At 39.4% G+C, this 21,704-nt stretch overlaps 1 protein-coding gene across 4 annotated transcripts in view; it reads left to right on the top strand.

The window, feature by feature from the left end:
- emid1 (EMI domain containing 1) overlaps positions 1–21,704 on the top strand; it is a 64,061-nt gene that overhangs the window by 35,934 nt on the left and 6,423 nt on the right. For all 4 annotated transcript variants that reach the window (XM_044111303.1, XM_044111305.1, XM_044111304.1 and 1 more), the window contains exons 4-14: positions 8,585–8,674; positions 8,780–8,841; positions 8,941–9,073; positions 11,024–11,068; positions 11,166–11,273; positions 14,388–14,504; positions 19,908–19,997; positions 20,262–20,314; positions 20,507–20,569; positions 21,280–21,324; positions 21,547–21,591. In XM_044111303.1, coding sequence (XP_043967238.1) covers positions 8,585–8,674; positions 8,780–8,841; positions 8,941–9,073; positions 11,024–11,068; positions 11,166–11,273; positions 14,388–14,504; positions 19,908–19,997; positions 20,262–20,314; positions 20,507–20,569; positions 21,280–21,324; positions 21,547–21,591 — 851 coding nt within the window. The remainder of the gene's footprint in view (positions 1–8,584; positions 8,675–8,779; positions 8,842–8,940; positions 9,074–11,023; positions 11,069–11,165; positions 11,274–14,387; positions 14,505–19,907; positions 19,998–20,261; positions 20,315–20,506; positions 20,570–21,279; positions 21,325–21,546; positions 21,592–21,704) is intronic.

Below are 21,704 nucleotides of genomic sequence, written 5' to 3' on the forward strand. Positions count from 1 at the left end.
CTTTAGTCTCTGTGACTCTCTTTGAGTAATTTCTCAGCTTCCTGGATCTAGAGAGCTTCAATATTCACAATAAATGAACGTAATGTAACTTGACTTCAGGAATTTGACGAATTCCAAAACATTCATCATAAAAATTAAAAATAAAAATCTATTTGTGCCAAATCTCGTTCCTTGAAAGAACATGTTATTTTGAATCGTTAATAAATAATTTTAAAGACCATTGAGCCATTTCTATAACATTGAGTTTTACAACAATCTGCTCAGTGTTGGAATGGAGTTGGAAAAATGTCTCCACTTCGCTGTTTCCACTATTTAAGCTTAGCATTAGCTTTGCTAATTTGAAGTAGATGTTGCTGGGTTTGCTGCAGTCCCTCCTTTTGTTGCCTTAGAGGAAAAATAACTTATTTCTGCTAAACGCTACATAAACAGTCATGGACAGCTTTAGACAGGGGCCAGCAGGGGCCGGTACCCTTGTAGAACTGGTTTTGGTTCGAAAGCGATAATGCAATATTTATTTTTATGCTGATATGTGCTGGCACAGAAAATGTAACTCAATGGTCCCTAGCACAAATTTAATTTTTTACCTTCACAGATTTACTTAAAAAAGGGAATTAGAAATCAAGCGTTTGCACTTTTAGCTTCAGCCTTGAGATAGGATCACATTTTTCATCTGCTAGGTCAGAGATCTGCAACCATTGAGAGTTTCATTGTTTCTGCCGTCGTTTTTTGAGGCAGCAGCATCAGAGCCAGGGACCTCAAAAGCCTCAACACCCTGATAAAAAAGACCGGTTTGTTCTGGATGATAAAAAAAATTATTAATAAAAATGCCCTTTTAATTCAAAACAAAATCAAACGTAACCAGAAGAGATTTTGATTACTTTCGCATTTGGTGCGGCCAAAATTAGGAAGAGAAAACCCACATTGTTGGAACACGATTTTATTTACTGCTCGGATAAAAACAAACAGATGTACTTTCTTTGGAGGAGTTTTTTTGCGCTTGCTTGGAAGCGTAATCAAGTAAGAAAGAAACAAAAAGAAAGGAGGCTAATTTGCAGAAAGGAAGCTAAATCAATCCCAGGCCTAACTTTGTTACAAAATCTGTGGCAGTAACAAAATAAAGAGATTTTGTAGATTTCTAAATCTTGATAAAAACAGTAAATACAAAATACAGATGCGCTCCTTGCTGAAACAAAAACACGCATGCTGAAGTGTTCATGGGAGTTTAGTCCCCCAGTTCATACGTGTGTTTATATGTGTGGGAAAGCAGCAAGACGATGGGTTACCTGTGTGGGTTTTGAGAAAATGTTTCCATCTTCTCTGCACAAGGCCAAGCTTCTTCCCAGTGAGGGTTGAACCAAATTTTTATTTTTGATTTGCTTGTTTTGTAACCTCATATTTGTTTGCACCAGACGATTTGATTCTAATTGCTTCAAGCTATGAACTTCTAGCCCTCGGTTAAGCCAAATATAAATCTGGAGATGAGTCTCTGCGTCAAGTAAAGGAGTTAAAGTATCTTGTTCAGCAGCAAGGAATTGGGAGATTTCTAGCCCAACTGGGACTTTGTCTGCAGTCTGATGACGCTGCTTCCATGTTTTGTTGTTTTCCACAACAAAACATGATGAGATGTTTCTCATGAGCATGTATGCAGCAAACACTTTGGGACTTTTAATGAGCTATGCTTTTCAGCTGAGCCAAACGCATAGCTCTCAGACTTACCGGTCCATCTGGATAATTATCAAAAGAAAAAGATCCCAGACAGAAATGTCTAAAATGAGCTTCCTCCATAATGAGGCTGGAACTATAGAGGGACTTGAACCGTTGATTCAGAGCAGACAGGAGAGACGGTTCAGACATCTTGCATCCCAGTAAGTGTGAAGAGACTCCTGAGCAGACTTCATTTTGGTGAAACTTCATTTCACCAAAATGAAGTTTGCTGGAAAGACACGACTTTTCCTCATGAAGCTAAAATGGATGAATAGGTGTTTCAAAAATGTCATTTTTAATTGGGGATCTTTTTTAACTGTAACTGTTATTTATAATTGATTTAATGAGTACCATTAGGGTAGAAATAGGTTCAGGTTGAGGCTAAGTGGTTTGTATAAATGGATATCTGACTGACGAATGAGACCTCCATGCAGTATATATGCAAACATGGCTGCCTTGTCTACACCATCAGTGTATAGATAGTTTTAACAAGTAGGACCTTTTGCTTTTGTGCCCTGTTTTATGTCTGTTAAACAAAAAAGAAAAGATGCAACACTTGGATGTTTCTGGATGAAGCGCCAGATGAATATTACCAAGGGATTGTACAGGAGGAGCCTCTGAGGCACTGTGCCATTTTTAATATAAGTGAGGAGTGTCAGCCTCTGCATCTGCTTCTTTCTAAAGACGTAAATGTTTGTGCAGCCCGTCCTGACCAGATTGTTTGTCAAAACCGCGTGCTGCAGTTTGACAGCGCCCACCACTAATTTTAGCCACTCTACACAAACCGCAGCAATGTTTGCTTTCATGCCAGAGTTTGAACTGTTTCCATTTTAACAATGCATCTAAAGGTTGAGGGTTTTTTTATAGCATATGGAGAACATGAAGGTGTTTTAATCTTTTTTTTTTTTTGCTCTATTCTGCAAAAATATTTTTAAGACTCTTTCTGAATCTAAGCCCCTCTTCAGTTTCTGCAACATCTTGCTGTAAAGACCCAACAGAAGAAGCAGATTTATTCTGACCAGTAATTAGACTTGAAGGTGGTGAGTGCTTCTCAAACAAAGCTCAATTTGCCTGTAATTACTAACTAGAAGTTCCCTTCAGGTATTTCAGACTGTCTGGTCCTGCTGTCTGTTGTGTAGATTGCTAACATTTTGTTTTTTTCCATAGTGAAACTTGCTGGGGAATCTAATAAGCAGGAAGCACTGTTGTGTAATTACATCCTAGTTCCTGCTCAGGAGGGCCGGTCAGACTGAGACGCTTGTCACTGACATCAGCATCGCTAAAGGAATGCGTTGGAAAAACAGAGAGAGTGGAGAAAGAGGGAGTGAAGGAAAAGGTGAGGTAGAGTCAGCTCGACAGAGAAAAGGGAGGAAAGGCTGGAGACCCTCCTTTTTCCTGTGGAAGATTAGAGGCTGTGTGTGTGAGCACACCTGGATGGGCTGCAAAGACTAATGTGAGTACTGCAGTGTAGACAGTCGGAAAGTGAACACCAACATGTACAGTTAGACAGTTTTATTTACTCTGGGTGCCGATGTTTTGAAACTCTGCAAGTGAGGTACACGACCAAAGATTTTCGAGTTGAAATTATCTTATTTATATAAGTTTTATGCAACATAAAACACCATATTACATTCAGCTTAACAACTTGACTGCTTTTTTCTATTTCAGTTTAACGTTGTCAAAGAGGGGCTACTAAAATATTTAAATCGTTTGAATTTAGGCTCGTTTTCTCAGCTATTCAAAAGCTCTGCATCTGGTTTCTTGAATTCAATTTACCTACAAGACGGGCAAAAATTTCTTGTTTTTGAATTGTGACAGAAACAAATCAAAAAGTGTAGAAAAAGCAAATGTAACTTTAGGGAGCTGACAATATTTATAGTGAGTAAGAAGGTAAATCTTCTGAACTAAATTGATTCAGTTGGGAAACAGGCTAAAAAATGGCTGCACATTTTACAGACACTTAATGTATTGATCAGATGTTTATCATAAGCATGTATGGAGCAAACACTTTGGGACTTTCAATGATTTATTTGAACTTCTGGGAAAATAATAACCACGTTTTTTAAAGAAAAATGTCTGCAGAAGTTTAAATTCATGGTAGACATTCGCTGATCCACACAAGGTGAAAAACCTATGTACAATCTCAAATGTGTGCAGAAGAAGGAAAAAAAAACTTTTATTATCATGAATATCCTACTGACGTCGTTATGTTTGCATATTTAAGGATGTTTCTTGGCAGAATTGGCAGAGAACTAGTTGCTTTTATGGCAGAGACCCAGTTTTAATGCAGATTTCATTCACAAAGCTCATCGCTCATGATGTGGCCACCACCATGCTTGTTAGTTGGCTTAGTGTACAAAACCTTACTGTGATGTCGACAAACATACTTCTTTCCAAATAGCGCAATACTTGCCTGGTGTGATCATAAGATTTTCCTCCTGAAGGAAGTTTTGGTTTGTCCATGTAAGAAGGACCAAATGTTAGCCTGAAGTTGGCCATTTTGAAGCAGTTGCTTTTTTCTTCTTCAGCACCAGGATAATGTTCACATTGCTTTACTGTGGTGAGCAACATCTTCCAGTTTCTAAAAAACAACTTCACCCTACTTCTTTTTAATTTGCTACTGAACATCCTAACCAAATTTCTCTCATATGTGGAGGAAAGTTACATTCAGATGATAACATCTCAGATGAGAAATGTCCTAATGAGCCTCTCCAAAGCCCTGACCTCAACCCTGTTGAAAACATGTTCCCCTAACATTAACCTTGTCTAACCATTAAACTAGTAAACCAGGCTAGCTAAATGTTTAGTCAAGAGTAGCTAAATATTTAGCCAGAAGTTTCCCAGAAGCTTTTTGAAGACTAAAATTGGCGTATGATGAATGTTCAACATTTACCCAAACATGAGTAGTTAAATGCATAAATACGTATGTACTCACATCCACAAATGTATCTAACTTTTATATCCATTATTGGTGTAAGTAAACTGCTGTGTTGTGAGCTAACCAGATGAAATGTGTTTCATTCATGTTTGCTTTGGAAGTAACTTATGTTTCCGTGAAAGGTGATGATTGGGTGCTACGGTGAGTCTCCCTCCTTTATGTTGCGTGTTGTTGCTGACTGATGAGGTGAGATGTGTGCACTGGAGGTGAAAACCTCTCTGACCCTGCATACTCTCGCCTCATTCCCAGTGCGGGTTTGTTTGCAACATGTTTTTGGAGCTTGTCACCCGGCCTTATATAAAACAACGGATGTTACCTGGCTTATGGGGTGCGCTTGTTTTCAACTCAAACTCTGTGGAAGTCTGGTTATAACTTGGGGATCCATTGTCCAACCAGCTGTTATAGAAAGACGAAGCTTCTTTCTCGCCTGAAATTACAGCTGAACCTCCCCAATATGAGCTCTCAGCCTCAGAGACCGCTTGTTTCTAAAGTCAGGATATGACGAAATCTGCTCAAACATTTAGGCAGAACACCTAATAAAAGAAACTCAAGATCCTGGGAAAGAACTGTAAACACCGGGGTCTAGGTGCAGGTTTTGTTTCTTCGGACGACTTCCAGGTAACCCGACTGAGACCAGTCAGCAGAATGGGAGGCGAAAACATTAGGTGGATCTGCTCTAATGCACTTCAGTACCAGCTGGTACTGAGTCATTCTGAGTCATTCACTGAGGAATAGTGTTGGTCCTGCTGCCCATGCTGAGGAGAGGGATAAATAATCCATCTGGCTCTTTCTGGTAATTGAAATTCTTTACATGAAGGCACAGCTTTACATTTCCTAATTTGTTTAAAGTTTTTGATTTAAACTCAAAATCTGTGTAGTTCATTAGAGTCATTTTTCAAACTCTCATAGTTTCTTTACTACACATCTACATCCCACCAACACTCCCAAAATTAGATGATTATTTAATTCATATTTCATTATTAAACATGAGGAAGCAATGCTTTTAGAAAACAAGAGGACCAGAGGACATGGTCAAAATCACAAAAAAGATGCAGCACTTTCAGACCCTAAATAATGCAAGGAAAACAAGTTCCTAATCATTTAGAAACAACAATACTAATGTTTTAACTCAGAAAGAGTTTAGAAATCAATATTTGGAGGAATAATCATGAAGTTTTCAATGGAGTTCAGTGCAGTGGTCTACATAATTTTTATTTTATCTCTTGTTTTGAAAGGAAACAAAAAAAAGGATCTCTCTGTGAACAATTGTTTAATGTAAACAGACCTCATGTCTCTGTGTTGTGTAAAGACAGCAGCAGACATAAGTGTGTCTGGTACGGAGACAGAGACAAACGCTTCCCCTCCTCGCCTTGCTGTCAGTACCTGGTCACTAATGATGCTGCAGAGCTGAGCTCAGCTAATCAACCAGACAGAGATGGATCGGGGCTGAGCTCTGGGTCTGCTGACTGCAGTTTGTGGTTAAATGTTTCCTTCAAGAGCTGCTGCCCCATTGTGTGCATTAATCTCCAACGGAAAGCTCAAAGCGCATAAGACGCCTCTCCAAAAGAAGGAGCTTAAAAGTACCGCTTAAGCAGTTTGAAAAAGTCTTTATCTAAAATGAGTGAGAATCTGGTTTGTTCCCCGCAGAATAAACCTTTAACAGTTCAATCAGAATTTCCAGGGCAGTGTGGAAAATTCAAAGAAGCAGAGTTCATTTTTGGTATTTTTATTAAATTCCAGTACTTTCTCTTTTTTTTAAATTCACACAATGTCTTAGCTTCTTTGGAGGTTAATCTCTTTGCTACAACAACCCCATGAGTCATCTTTCATAATTTCTTAACCACACATAGTAATTATGAAAGTGGAAAAGATTAACTTGGTGCCCTCACATCTTGCTTGTTATTCTCCGATATTCCGTCAGGAGCAAAGATCATGCCGGGAAGTGCTTGCAAGCGAGTCTCTGCACTGTATGCATGTTTGAGATAAGAAAAGGTGCAGTCTCCAGCCTGCTGCACTCTCTTCAGGGGTATCTCTAATGAAGAGCTCTATCTCAGTTGCTGATTGGACACTGGGGTAACTGGGGCCTGAACAGGTCAAATACTTTATCACATTTCTTCGACCCCTTGAGTTGGGACAATTAGTCAGTGAGATCAAAGAGCCGATGCAGTGTAATGATGTTGTTATTGGCCTACAGAGCAATGGATGCCGGTGATCCTCTGTCTGTGTCTGCAGAGGTGCAGATAAACACATGGGTCTTGGTGCTGCAGCAGAGTGGGAGGACAGCAGTTTTTGTGTCAAAGCCTAATTCCTTTCACAAAAGCTTCAGTTTGGGGGAAGTCGATCTTAAATGTTCTTTATTTCTAGAGGACAAGAGGTTCTGTTGCAAGGGGAGGAGTAAGACCTATAGTTCCGGCCCAGAACCCCTCCTTTTGTAATTGAAAGCAGCCGTCTACATGAGCCGGACTCTGCGGGGAGGCTCTGCGGGATGCGCTCGCACATGTACACGCATACACACCTCCCTTTGTCTCCACAGCTTTCCCTCATGTGGACTGACGTGTGAGACGGGTGAGAGGAGGGGAGGCTCAATGTGTGTTCTCCTCATCTCAGTGCAAGAGTTTATATTGTTACTGAAACATGTAAGGAGGGCCATGCAGAGCTCATGCCATAACATTTCAATCTCAAGTTGTGGATTGTTTGAGTCTGTCTACACATGTAATCCGCTGAGAAATACCCACAACCCCAAACATAGAAATCATGAGCACAAAGGTGAGGGCAGTGGGGATAATTGGAGCAGTCTGAATTTACCCTGAACCATGTGCATTGTGTTTTAAACTTTTGGGTGATCACTCTCACTGCTGTTTCTTTGTAAGTTTATGTAAAACGTTTATTTTTCCTGTGTGTTAATAATTTCTCGAATTTCCCACAGCGGATTACGGCATCTGCAGCTATGTCAAGTGAAGCTGTTTAAGGAGAATATGGCTCTATTGCCTCAGCTGTGCGCTGCAGGTGCTATTTTATAGCTTCATTCAGTGTAGCACTTGGCATAGCTGGGGCACTGAAAGGAAAGAAATGCTTCCTGGTGGCTAATGAGGTTCTGAACCCAGCCTCTTATTTGTTTTAAAAGCACCTGGGCCAACCAGGGCAAAGCCTGCCTGGACAATGGAATCAGTCTAGCGTTTCCACAAAAAGTCTTCCCATTCAAAACATCCCAGAACCTCAGGACACAAACTCCTACACCCTGTAAAATGAAGGAAAGACAGAACGAGAGTTGAGACAGCCCATTCTCTTCTCACAAAGGGATCTATTGTTTCTCTTTACATGCCTCAAGTCCCCAACCCTGCAGATTAAAACTGCATAAAGAAACAATGGAAAAGGAACACAAAGTAGCGAGGATGCAGCAAGCGTGCAGTTTGAATTTGAGAAATGCAACACAGACGCAAGCTGCTGCACTCACAGTTGATTTCGACATTTCTTTTCTCCATGGAAAGATTTGACAAATTGAAAGGCTTCCTCTGATGGATAGAAAACAGCACACGATGAAATAAACTACACACTGACCTGCGCACATGTACACGTTTTTAATTGTTACATTACAACCACAAACTTTTTTGTACATTTTGGGTTTGTTTATTGCGGAACACAAGGTAGCATTTAGAGGGAAAATGATGCATGGCTTTAATTCTGCTACCCCTAAATAAAATACAACACATCTCATAGTCTTCAGAAGTCACCGGCAGAAAGCCTGTGCGTAATTTCTTTCCAGCATAAATACAGCATTCAGTGAAGACCTCAGGGGTTTGTTAAATCAGAATCATAATTTTTTATCTTCATTTGCAAATTTGCTTCATTTTACAAAGGGAGGGTATGTTTGCATTTTACCACCATTTATCAGGGCTGTACAAGCTTCCAAATATATATATAATACTTTGTCCTTTGTCACAGATCCAGGGAACCTGGCTGTAGCTCAAGAGGCAGTCAGGAGAGCCTCCGCACTACGCCGTCCCCCAGCACGAACAGGGGACGCACTCGCAAGTAAGAGCTGTGAACATGTTCCTATTCCTATAAAAAAACAAGATGACAGAGAGACGCATCGATTCTGAATCCTGCAGCTGAAGAAATGTACTTTCTGGCTTTCAGGTTGTCTGAACTGCAGTCGAATCACAGCTTTGAGTGAAAAGCTCAACTCATTGGAGGCAAAGGTGAAAGCTGTATTGGAATCACTGGGAAAGATCACAGGCCGTTTATATTAAAAGATATTATCAAATTACCTGTTTTTTTGTTTTGTTTTTCTGTCCCAGGTGCAGCTGCTCACAGCGCCGGGCAGCACGTCACATCGCCACCTACAAAGTAAAGGAGAAACGTCTCCAGAGACCTCGCTGCTGATGGGGGCCGTGTCGGCTCAGGGAGCTCCTGGTGAGCAGGGCCCTGCAGGTAACCCATGGCGTTGTGATGATGAATATGTACATTTTACTTTATTTAGAATCTAGCAGATCTAGATTCTAAATAACTTTGTCAAGAAACAGCCCTACCTTCCATTCTTTCAAGCTAATATGATCATTACTTTCACTCCTGGTTATTTTCTCACATCCTCTTTCCTGCACATTTAACAGTACAGGAAAGTGTTAGTGTTTCCGTTCACTAAAGAAAGATCCTTGCGTGTCGATTCTGGCATGTAACGCGATCAGCCCAGCACATCTAAAACCACATGGTCTGAAAAACTGTTAGGTATCGTTTAGTCTAACTAGTTTATCAGCACAGATTTTATTTACATGAAATTAAACCATTAGGGTGAAAGTGGATGTGTTGCAATGAGCACAATTACACACTTTTTTTATGATTTTCCAGCAAATACTTTTGTTTTTGTTGGAGAAAATAGTTTTGACAAAGTGGAAGCATAAAACTGCAGCATGAGGATATTAGCAAAGTGGTAGAACTTTTTTTTGCTGAAATTCAAAAGATGATTGTGATTATGTTTAATTAAAAGCTTAACTATGTTTCTCCATGCCAGAAGGTTTACAGTCATATCAGACCAACATCCAGCGGCTCTGGAGATACAGCGTATCCATTTATAAGTGTATTGCTGATTATGTCATATGTTAACACAAAGCAAAGCACAAATGTGAAGTAGAAGGAAAATTATTCTTTTTTTAAATTAACAAATACAAATCCATAAGATGTGGTTAGCATTTGTATTCAGCCCTTGCACTCTGGTGTCTCTAAACAAAATCCACTCAGAACAATTGTTTGGGCTTGAGATTGTCCTGTCAGCAGAGTATCAACACTAAACATGCAGCCGAGCTGTAGTGAACTGCTTTACATCAAAGCAGATTCATTTGTTAGAATGGTATAGTCAAAGTACAAGCCTAAGTACATATAAATGGAGCTTCAAAGAGATTTTTCAACAATTTCATTCTCTAGATTATGGCTGCTCAATATATTCCAAATCTGTCATCATTGCAACATCAGTGTTCAATAATAAAATCACAAAGGACTGCTTAGATTGAAAACCGGCTGTCATTTGATCAGACTTTTTTTATACACTTTATAACATTCACACAGCAGTAGCTGCCCTCACCTGACACAGATTATAGTTCCCAAGATACTAACGGTCACAGAGGGAGTTGGAAGCATAATTGAGAAAGAGCAATATCCAAAATGTATTATTTATATCATCCAGCTCAGCTATAGATGTGAAACGTTGGTAGAGACTTACCTAAAAAGACTTGCTATTGTAATTGTAGCCAAAGCTGGTGCTAGAAAGTATCACAACAACGGGGCTGAACAGAAAAGCATGCTACACTTTTCAGATTTTTGTTTGACATAAAAAACAAAACATCTATTATTTTCCTTCACATTTATGCTCTGCTTTGTTTTGGTGGATCACATAAAATCTCAGCAACCCAGATTGAAATTTGTAGGAGCTTCTTCTAAATGAATGAGGAAGTAGTCAATAATTTGCTGAGTTTAGTTTGGTGATATGAATTAATTCATTTGCCTAACAAGTTGAAAGTGTTCAAAAAAGCTTTATATTGTTGTTGTTTTTCTTTTTTGTTGTTGTTCTTTTAAAGAGCCTTTGTTATAAATCATAATCTAACCTAATGTTTCATAATGTTAGCCATCCAGTAAGAAACCATAAAGTGTAAGTTTCCATAAACAACAGGCTTATTTGGCATATTGAAATCAACATTTCAATAATACACTATCATAAGAGCAATATTACTCTACAGACATCTGTTGCTTTCACAGGAAAGCTGTTACTTGGACAGAAATGGATTTAATGCCTCCAAGGATTTTACACTTCATCTTCTCCAGGTGGCTTGAGTTCAGATTTTTTCTCAGACATGAACCTCCACATGAAGGCATCTCCCTGTTTTCCTTCAGGTCCTCAGGGTGAAAAGGGCAGAGATGGACTTCCTGGCAGAGACGGTGAGTTGTAATTGTAGCTGCATTTCAGCTGATGTCATTCAGGATGTAAACCTGTGAGGGGATTCATGATTACTCCTGATTGTTTCTTTACTTGCAGGAAAGCCTGGATCTCAAGGGCTGCCAGGTCCCAGTGGGCCTCCGGGAGATGTGGGGGCGAAGGGCCCGTCTGGAGCTCCTGGATCGAAGGGACTTCCAGGACCAGCAGGTAACAGAGGACCAAAGCTAGACGGACATCTGAGATTAGATAAACTGTTTGGCCAGTTGATCATTCAGTACATTGAGCTCTCTGTGTCCTGCAGAGCAGTTGTTATGACCACTATCAACTCATATTATTGTCAATGCAACTAGATGTCTGAATAGATTAGTCCAAAGCAGCAGAAACAATAGATGATAAATCTGACTTGTGATGTTCATCTCCAGAATGTTTGTCACAGAAATGGTTTTGCTCTTTGGTCAGCTTGAAGACCCTGCAGTACTGAAAGCTGGAACATTCCAGTGGCCTTTGAGGTCTGCTGGCTGTTCAGGGAATTTACACTTTATTGGTTTGCATCTAAAGTTATTTGTTTCTAAATGTATTGCTAAACGTTTTTACAGACTGCGTTCAGTGCCTTGCAAAAGGACACAACCCTTGACATATTTCTTGCTTTTTTTACAGCAACCACAAACTATGTGTACAAGTGGCTTTTCTGCAACCAACACAAGACAGAGTAGTGCATAATTGGGAAGTGCAAGGATAATGATCTTATTTTAATAATTGTTTGTACATTAAAATGTGCAGCCTGGATGCATTTAACACTATTGATTTTGTATCTTTTACAACTAGTGTAATTACAACTGCAGATCCTGAAGGGAATGTCTCTACCAGCTTTGCATATCTGAAGACGATGTTTCTGCCTTTTCTTATTTGCCAGCTAGTTCAAGCTCAGTCAGATTAGAAAAAGAGCATTTGTGAACTACAATTTTCAAATTGTGCTTTATTTGGATTTAGTTCTAGACTTTGACTGGGAAATTTTAACATATTGTGCCAAAAATTTTAACTTTTCACTCATCTGGCCAGATCGTCATCTTCCACCTGTTTGCTCTCTACATGGCTTGTGGCATATAACAAACAAAATACCTTGCAGGTTTTTTTTTTAATGACTTTTATGTTACCAATTTTACAATATGCCAGATTTGTGGAGTTTGCTCCTAATAGTTTTGGGTGCTAGATCAGATACCATGGACCATGGTTGTTTTTCTATGTAACGCCATTCTTATGTAGCGCCATTCTTATGTAGCTGTCAGTTTCCATGTCTTACTAAGCTTGCAGTTGCACCAGCTTTCTTGTTTGAATGATATTTTGAACAATAAAAATTTTTAACCACTGCTTTAGGTTTTATAACCTGAACCTTCTTTAAATTTTTCTAAATTGCATGCCTTATTTTTCTGGCGTTTCTATCATTTGTGTGCTGTTGTCCAGCTGTATTTGTTGCTGTGAAGGGGGCTGAAAACAAAGCCACACAGGTTTTCTTGTAAAATATTGAAAAAACATTTTTTAATTATTTTCCACTTCGCAACCTTGCACTATTTTATGTTGGTCAATTACATAACCCCAACGCCTCCCACCAAAATACTTTGAAGTTGTGTCAACATGGAGACATATGACAAAATTCAGGTGATTCAATACTTTTGTGAGGCATGATCCACACACACACACACACACACACTCTCGTCTGTGTCCTGCTGTTCATTGTCATCAGCCTGGAGCCAAGCCAAATCATAAATCTCTCCTTTAAATCCAGAACTCACTACTCCTTGTGGACAAATAACAAATGACCTGTTGAGAAAAATTTAGTCTACCTTTAGCTGCAACTGTGAAGACAAAAGTAAATGGTGGTCTAAGTTGTGCCACAACATCTGCTCTTGCTATCGACTGCTACCCCTCTGCTTTGGATCACGGAGGGAGTGTTTCTCCTTTCAGGTTAACATATGAACCCTTCTTTGCCTTGGCTGCTAGGTGAAAGTGAGATTTAGAGCGAAACTTGAACTACAAACCCACTTTCTGAGTAGCTCCATGTGACTTCAATCTGAAGTAAGCATGAGCTGTACGTATACAAATCCCAGCTCCATTATGATTTCCATATGCCTGCGGTGTTATTGTTTTTTCTGTCTCCATTACTTCATGGGTATCCAAAAGTTTTTTTTTTTTTTGCCTTTCATTTAAAGTAAAAGATAAACACAAGGGTAAAAATGCGACCAGTGTAATGTATAAATTACTAAAGTAGAAGAGAAAAGTGAACTTTGAGTTGCAAATATGTTATCATATTTTGTCACAGCATCCCCCCAGAACTAGCAGGGGACTGAAACTGAACATGAAAAACTTAAACCATTTCCCTGATATGTTGCATTAACTTTGAAAGGCTGCTTGGGGTATTTATGTAAACCACTGTCCTATAAATGACTTAATATCTCAGAGAAGCGGCCAAAATGCTGGAAGATTTTCTTTTATATCAAGGTTTACAGAAACAAGTCACAAAGTGAAGTCAAAGCTGTAATAACATCTCAAGGCACTTCAGTAATTACTGGACTTTAGTTGACAATTGCCTCAGCGTTGACGAGATGGAAGGACAGAGGTGATGGCCTAAATGAGGTCAGATGATGGTGATGCTTTTTCCAGCTTCAAATTAGCGACTAAAGTAAGTGAGGGGACACTCTCAATGGACGCTTGTTTGAAACCTGCTGTGAACTGGATTCCTCTACACTTTTCATTTAGGAATCCCATATTTCTCCAGATTCCTCTACACAGAGCTTTCAGTCTTATGCCTATTCAAGCATTAAAGTTACTATTAAATTATGGCTTATAGGTTTTCAGTGGAAGAGCTTGATATTGTGGAGGAACAACTGTGTGTTTACTCTGAACAGCTGATGGTACAGGGAACATTTCACTTGCAGGAGGGCTTGACTTTAACTCTGTTTATTTGAGTTACGCTTCCACCAAGTTATTCGCACAGATTTATTAATGACCCTCCTGTTAATTAGAGTAACAAACTTAATCAATTCACACTGTGCCCTTTATTCCCCTGAGCCCAGAACTTTACTCCATATGTGCACATGTAGTCACATATCAACTAGACACCATCAAGTTGTATCAACACCTTCACTAATATTTTTCCTCTGCTATTTGTCATAGTTTTTCCTCCCTTCAGCATGTCAACCGCAGTCTTTCGTCAGTCTGCAATGCAACATGCCTCTGACCAAAACAGATCAAGATTGAGTCCTACCATGACGTACTGCGTCGCTGCCACCGTGCTAATTTGTCACCTTCTGTCCCTTCTTGTAGGACCCCGCGGCCCACCTGGACACCCGGGAGAGAGAGGTCTACCAGGGCTGCCCGGGCCACCTGGGCCTCCAGGCCCACCATCACCAGAAGGTGCCCGCATCCCAGAACCCGACCACAGTAAGCAACCGCTTCCAGGGTTGGCTTTTATTTGATGTTTGGTTTCTGAAATTAGTTTCATGCCAGACGTAACTTTTCAACAGTTGTATTCACATCGGTCCACAAATTATTTTGCCAAAGATCTCGTGTATTGTCGACATGGGGGCGTGCGTGTGTGTGTGTTTTTTGGGTTTCTTTGTGGCAAATGTGAAACTATCACATTCTTGTTGGTCCGAAGGGGTTTTGTCTAGGGAACTGCAGCATGGACGCCATTTGTGCTCAGTTTCCTTCTTATTATTGAATCAAAAACACGGACCTTAAATGAGGCAAATAAGCCCTGCAGCACTTTAGATGCTGCCCGAAGTTTTTTTGTGACCTCCTGAATGAGTTATTAATATTGTTTTATAGGAACCTTTTTTCAGCTAGTCACTCCTGGAAAGGTTGAGAACTGTTCCATGTCACCTCCATTATTTAAATAAGCTCTGATTGAAATATACTGTAGTCCCAAAGTTTTAAAAATTGCTTCTTTGTCCTGCCCCAACCATAAGATCACAATAACCCTTTTTTATTGTATTTACTCTGGTTGTCTTTGTCTGGTCTCAAAATTAGTTTGAAGAAGAAGAGGGGCATCGTTTCCATAGCTGTGTTTCTAATACACAACTCATTGAAAATAATGATACCATAGCAGCACCTACTTCTAATCTTACCCTTGACTCCATGCATGTCGGGCACAACAGCAGCAAAGCTTGAGCACATTCTCTCTGTTTCTGGTGCATTTCAGTTTTTGTGTTACGCATACAGGCCTGGGATAGTTACTGTAACATCTTGGGTTGTTTTCCGCTTGGATGAAGGTGGACATGATGTCGCGTTAATGGGAGACATTTCCATGACGACAAATGCAAGGTTTGTTTTACAAAAACTGTATTTTCAGGTGAATATCGTCTGACAACCTTTAAGTTGACATGCACCTAATCAATATTCTGTTCATATGCATACAATAAGTTTGTGTTAATAGGGCACCAAAACTAACTCTCCCAGGGTACTACGTCTTCCTAAATCCGGCCCTGATTAGAATCAAAAACACAGATTGCACCCCTCAATATGCTCTTCCTTGCTTCCAAGCAGCCAAGCTTTCTTGTAATCTTTTACAGCTATCTACTGTAGAAGAATACGTCCTCTGGCTTTCTGCAGACTTTTCAAAACCTTTTTACTAATTTCCAGTCCTGTTCTGCTTGCTATAACCTTGGCTCGTCAGATGCTCTTTAACAAGATGAGATAAACTGCAGAAGGAGAGAAGGAAAAAGGATGTGCCATACTTAAAAAAGTATCTACAACACATGTATTTAATAATAATAACATCAATGTATTTTGTTCTAAGAAATATTTTTAAAAATCCAGCAAATACTTGAAATGGCACCAGAGAGTCCTTTTTGTTTAAATGATTCACTGGGCAGAATGAGGAGGCTTAGCCATCTGTCAGGGACATTAAATAAGTAATGTTTATTTATAAAGCGCTTTTCACAGACATAAAATCACAAAGCACTGTACAATAGAAATCAACCTTAAAGCCAGGGCTTATAATTAATGAATATCAGTCAGAAGTTTGGTCAAACATTACAGAACTGTCCTCTTTAGACAAAACATAAGGAGAAGGTGACCGGTTTGTTTTCATACAATGTGGTTGTTGAGGACCCAAATGCAGAGAGAAGGAAGATGGTCTTGTGTGAGTATAATAAATGACAGAAAACAAACTTAACTTAAAATATCAGAAGACAGGGCGCAGCCATGGCTCAAGAGTAACACACACAGTCCATATGGAGGCATAAGTCCTCGATGTGGCTCACGTGTTCGAATCTTGGCCTGCTGACCTTTTCCACATGTCTTTCCCTCTCTAACAAACCACTTCTCTGTCAGATCACTGTCAGCAACATCAGAGCAACAGGGAATCTGGCAGGGTAACAACCAAAGCGCCTTTCAGGTCGTGCTTTACTTCAGTGATGTCACATGTTAATTACGTCTTGTTATCAAGGTCATTCCAAAACTGGCATGAAATAACTATGCTTTTACAGAAGGAATGTGGAAAACCTGCCTACACTAGAGCTCATCACTGTAGGATTTTCCTTAACGCCCACTTATGCCCCTTTTACACACATAAATATGTCTCACTGTTTTGCATATTGAAGCATTTGTTACGTTGCAATTGTTGTTGAGCAAAGCAGTTCTGAGTTGGCTTCTAGATTCCAAGTGTAGAAGATATATAATAAATCTAAACTTTCTAAAAGAAGCAGTGGTACTGCATCAGTGCACTGTTAACCCAATAAATAAAACACAATATGTCTTCTTCTTTGTTCATTTGCTGAACACATGTGAGGTAATGGGTGCTAAATTGGCACTCCTTTTAACAGTGGTTTTGACTCTGTTTGATGCTTTTGGATAAGCATCCTCAAGCTCACTCATGGCAGACTAAGAGTTGAGACAAATGAACTCAGAAGTTCCATATAAATTTTGCATCGAGCATAAATGGTTCTTAATATGTCTGCAGCAAGTTGTAGGCCTCACCATTTTGGTTCCACATCCACTGCTGACTGATGTAATAGCACCAAAGATCTGTGAAAGAATTAAGCCATAATAGGGGGTTTGTGGTTTGTGTGTTTTTTTACATGACCATGATGAAAGTGCCTTAAGAGACTCAGACAGGGTGACAAAAGGATTGGTAAAAGGATAATCTGACAAGGCCCCTTTAACCAAAAATACTAAGAAGGGTGGTTAAAGAAATGAATAGCACATAAACATTTCTATGTCAGAGAAGGATTAATGTTTTTTATTAGGTTCAGGCAATGAAAACTTTAGCCTTCATTAACACAAATCTTTAGTTAGGTTTTTTCATAAGCAAAGTGGTGCAGTTTTACTGAATTTCAACTTTATATTCTGAAGTCTCTTTACAAAAATGCAGAAATTGTATAAAAACATGAAGATTGGTGTTAATCTTTTAGCTGCTGCCTGTTTCCTCTGACGTTGTTCTGCTACCAGAGGAGTAAATTACAATCAAATTGTGTTTTACTAGATACAAAATCTGTACAATTAGCGCAGACTTCCTATTCTGAGATGAGAACCTGTCCACAGCCGACGTCACTGAACGGTTTCCAGATGTAGGCCGTCCAGACAGCTGAGGGAGGGGAGCGGGAGACCGATGGGCTCTTTCAAGGTCAACACATGGGTGGGTTTTACATTCGGGTCCGGTGGTAAAACAAAGTATGCAACACACAGATTTGTAAGCTCCAGGTTCCGCTGTGGAGAGCCGCGGGGGCGCGGGGGTTGGCATGATGATTTCCAAAATGTGGGCTATTTCTTTCACATCAAAGTAACAGTGGGGGCGGGTCTGAACCGAGCTTCCTTTGGAAAACACTGGCTTGTTTGGCCATTGGATGTGCATCAACAGCAAAGAAGATGACTGTGGGAATATGTCAATGTTTGAAGCGTCTGCTTGTTTAATTCATCTAACTAAGCCTCACTGTGTTGTAAATGGGGGGAAAAAGAGAGGTGTCACTTCTCCCCCCGATCTCTTAGTGGTGAAAGCACCTCAGGCAGAGGGAGGATGTTTATGACTGTCAGCCGTCCTCATCATTTTCGTCTTCCTCTTCCTCTGTCCTTTCAGTATCTCTGAGGTCTCAGGGCTGTGATTGGATCTGTGCTTCCTGTTAGAATAAAATGACCCAGCAGCCACACACTTCCTTCATCACACACGTTAACCACCCTTTTCCTCTTGCTCAAAAGCTGTGGATACATGTGGTTTGACTGAGAGAATTCCACATAAAATATATGGAGACCTTTAAACTTAACATGACTTAACTTTAATTGCCCTACAACCTGGATTTAATGATGACCAGGATGCTTTTGGTGGCAGTTTAGTTCAGTCTCCAGCCTTGCAGAGCTCTGCATGAAATTTCATGTTTGTTTTTTTCTTTTTTTGTTGTTGTTGTTTTTGGGAAAATACTGCCCTCTAGAGGTCATATCAAGTTGTCAAAGCGACGTTTCGCTGGACTCACAGGAGTATCTAATGCCACATTAAACTGTTTCTGTTATTTTTACAGTATATTTATTAAACAGCCCAGAAAGGATATCTACAAAAAAAATGGAAGAATAACTGCAATTTTTTTCTCTTAAATTTGCATGTAAAAAATGGTCAACTTGATTCTTGTGGCCAGTTACCTGTAATTGTTAGCAGTTGCAACTTACTGAGAGCACACAAACTAAGTCATATCTATGGCTGAATGCAGAAATTTCAAATGAAACTACATAATCAAAACTCACATCAACAAGATTCCCTAAAATGTTGAATAAAAACCAAAGTGTCCATCACGTTTGTTTTGCGGATGGTCTCTGGAGCACATTGAAAAATATCCATTGACAAAAGCACTTCACCAAAAGTGAGGTATATAACAGCAATGCAAAGATAATCTATATGTTGTCACATTATAACCACAAACTACAACCGAGGGATTTGAAGTGACACAGCAACACAAAGTTGTATAAAACTATTTTCGAAATGCGTAAACAGAAAATGTAATAAAATGTGTATTAATCCCCCCGTAACCTGATGCTCAGAAATAAAATTCAGTTTAATCTATTACTTTCAGAAGTTACTAAATCAAGTCCATCTGTGTGTTGTTTCATAAATACAGCCATTCTGTGAAGTTCTCCGGGATTTGTTTGAGAGCATTATCAACAGTACAACAAACACGTCAGGGATGAAGTTGTGGAAATGTTTATATCAGGGTTAGGGTATTAAAAAAAAGCAAGATTTGAACATCTGAAAATGTAAGGAGCGTAGTACAACTGCAAGCCTACCGAGACATGGGTGTATATATAAATATAAATGGATCTATTTGAAGTATAGTATAAATGTATCATTTTGCCTTCTACAAAGAAACATGGTGTCGGCTGCATCACGCTGTGGGAATTTATTTGTTATTTTGATAGGTATGGCAAAGCTTGTCAGATTGTAATGGCAAGAAGAAGCAAAATACAGGATAATACTGGAAGAAACTTGTTAGAGGCTGTGAAAGACTTGATATTGAGGCAGAAATTCATACTTCAATGGAACATAGACCCTAAATAAAATGCTTTATATCAATGCATAAATACATGGGCTGGGAGACAGAGGAAGTCAATAACATCACTATTGGACAATATCTCTCACCCCATGCATGAAACTCAGCTGGAGAGCTCCTTCAGTGACGGGCTGTTGCCTACAAAGGAGCATTATAGGAGATTCTATTGTGGATCTAATTATGAGACAAGAAAGGTTAATTATTGTTAGTGGCACAAGTTTGTTATTGTGTAAGGTGTGGCAGATTATTATCTTCATAAATGTGTTACTTTTGTCAGAAACTCCATGATTCATTGATTGTCTTTCATCCCCAGATAGCGGAAAAGATCCATTCTTCACCAACACTTTCCACGACTCCAGAGGTTTGCCTGTTCCCGGACCTCAGGGTCCTCCCGGGCCTGTTGGTGAGCCTTGATTGTTTACAGGATGTTTATGCGGTTGCTGGAAAACATCTGTGTGCACATTCAAACATCCTATAATTGAAAATACCTCCACATGCAAAGCTTTTACATTATACATTTTATCCAGCTTTCACTGTCGGTTACGGAAGGTTGAGTTCATGAAACTCAAAGGTTTCCTTCAAACGAAGGGGTGAAATACAAACATGTCAGATTGAGTTTTGCCATCTTCACCAGAGAGAAATAATGACTCCATGCTTCTACACACAGGTCCCCCAGGATCCAGAGGCCCAGTAGGACCTCCTGGCCCATCAGGACAGAACGTAAGCTACCTTGCATGCAACATAGTCATCGGTTGCTCTTAGTACTGTCAGACTTACTGCTATACAAATATATACATCTAAACATATGTGTATATATAATCATATTTAAAATGACATACAGTACAGACCAAAAGTTTGGTCTGTACAACTGACTGTACTGTATATGTAATCTCAAATGCATTCTGACTACAGGGGACACCTGGAACACCTGGGGCACCAGGGCCAGTGGGACCAAAAGGAGATCGTGGGGAAAGAGTGAGTGTTTTAGATAAGATATACCTTCATCAAGCCAAGAAGCAAATCTGTGAGGTTCTTACTTTCTGTTCTGTAACATAAACTACCAAGCTATATTTAATGAAACAAAGAGAAAATGGAGCAACTCTGATGGACATTGATCTTCCAAATGAACGGTAATGTTAACCGTTCAGCTAACTTATATACAAACTCACTTAGGACATCGAAGTCGATGTTTTGGGGAGGCCAATCACAGAACCCTATTTTCAGTGAAGTGTAAGAATTGTGGGCCAGAGCTAAAATGGTGTGGAAAACAAGTTGATCAACAAAGCTGACTCAGTTTTTCTGGAGGAATGGACCAAAACTCCAGTAAACTGTAGTGACAAGCTTATAGAAAGATACTCAAAATGTTTGGTCTAAGCCATGCAGCTTAAAAGCCAGTTATAGAAAATGATATGTAAACATCTGAATATGAACAAAATAAAAAAAATTCCCCTGCCTATTATTCTAGCATGTAACAAACAGAAATAACTTTGGTAATCCTACGTGACCTAAAAAGGGGCTTTTGATTTAATGTCAAAAAGTGTAAAAAGTGGAGTATATGTCTTTTTATTTTTTTAATGATTGACTTTAAAAGGCCTAAAAATTGTCTAATTTTGACAAACCCTTTTGTTTGTTTCTAGATAAGCCGATAACACTATAACACAAATACCTTGTATTTTGCTTTTTAGGGTCCTCTTGGTTATCCAGGAGAAAGAGGCTTCAGAGGTGACCCAGTAAGTCACCTCTACTCTGTTTTGTATGTTTTGGAGGGAAACATCAACACGTCATATTGGTTATGTTGTGGTAAACCACCCTGGGCAGCTGCAATAAAAGCACACAATCCATGATGAGAAGCACAGTTAATAAACTGAATGTTTTTTTTCTTTTTTTTTGTGACTCTAAACTTCTCAACAGCTTTGAGTTTTAAAGCGAAACTTATTCTCCTCTCTTCTCAGGGAGCACCAGGTCCCAAAGGAGAGCCAGGGGAGAAAGGCTTGCCGGTAAGATTGTAGTTGATTGTAGCTCACCGGGTAGCACAAAGAAAATTCAGAAAGCTTTCAACATAATTTTGATTTTGTTGTTTTCTTGAGCATCAAAATATTTTCTGTGTCTA

This window comes from Gambusia affinis, linkage group LG03 (assembly GCF_019740435.1).
Source record: "Gambusia affinis linkage group LG03, SWU_Gaff_1.0, whole genome shotgun sequence".
Lineage (NCBI taxonomy): Eukaryota > Metazoa > Chordata > Actinopteri > Cyprinodontiformes > Poeciliidae > Gambusia > Gambusia affinis.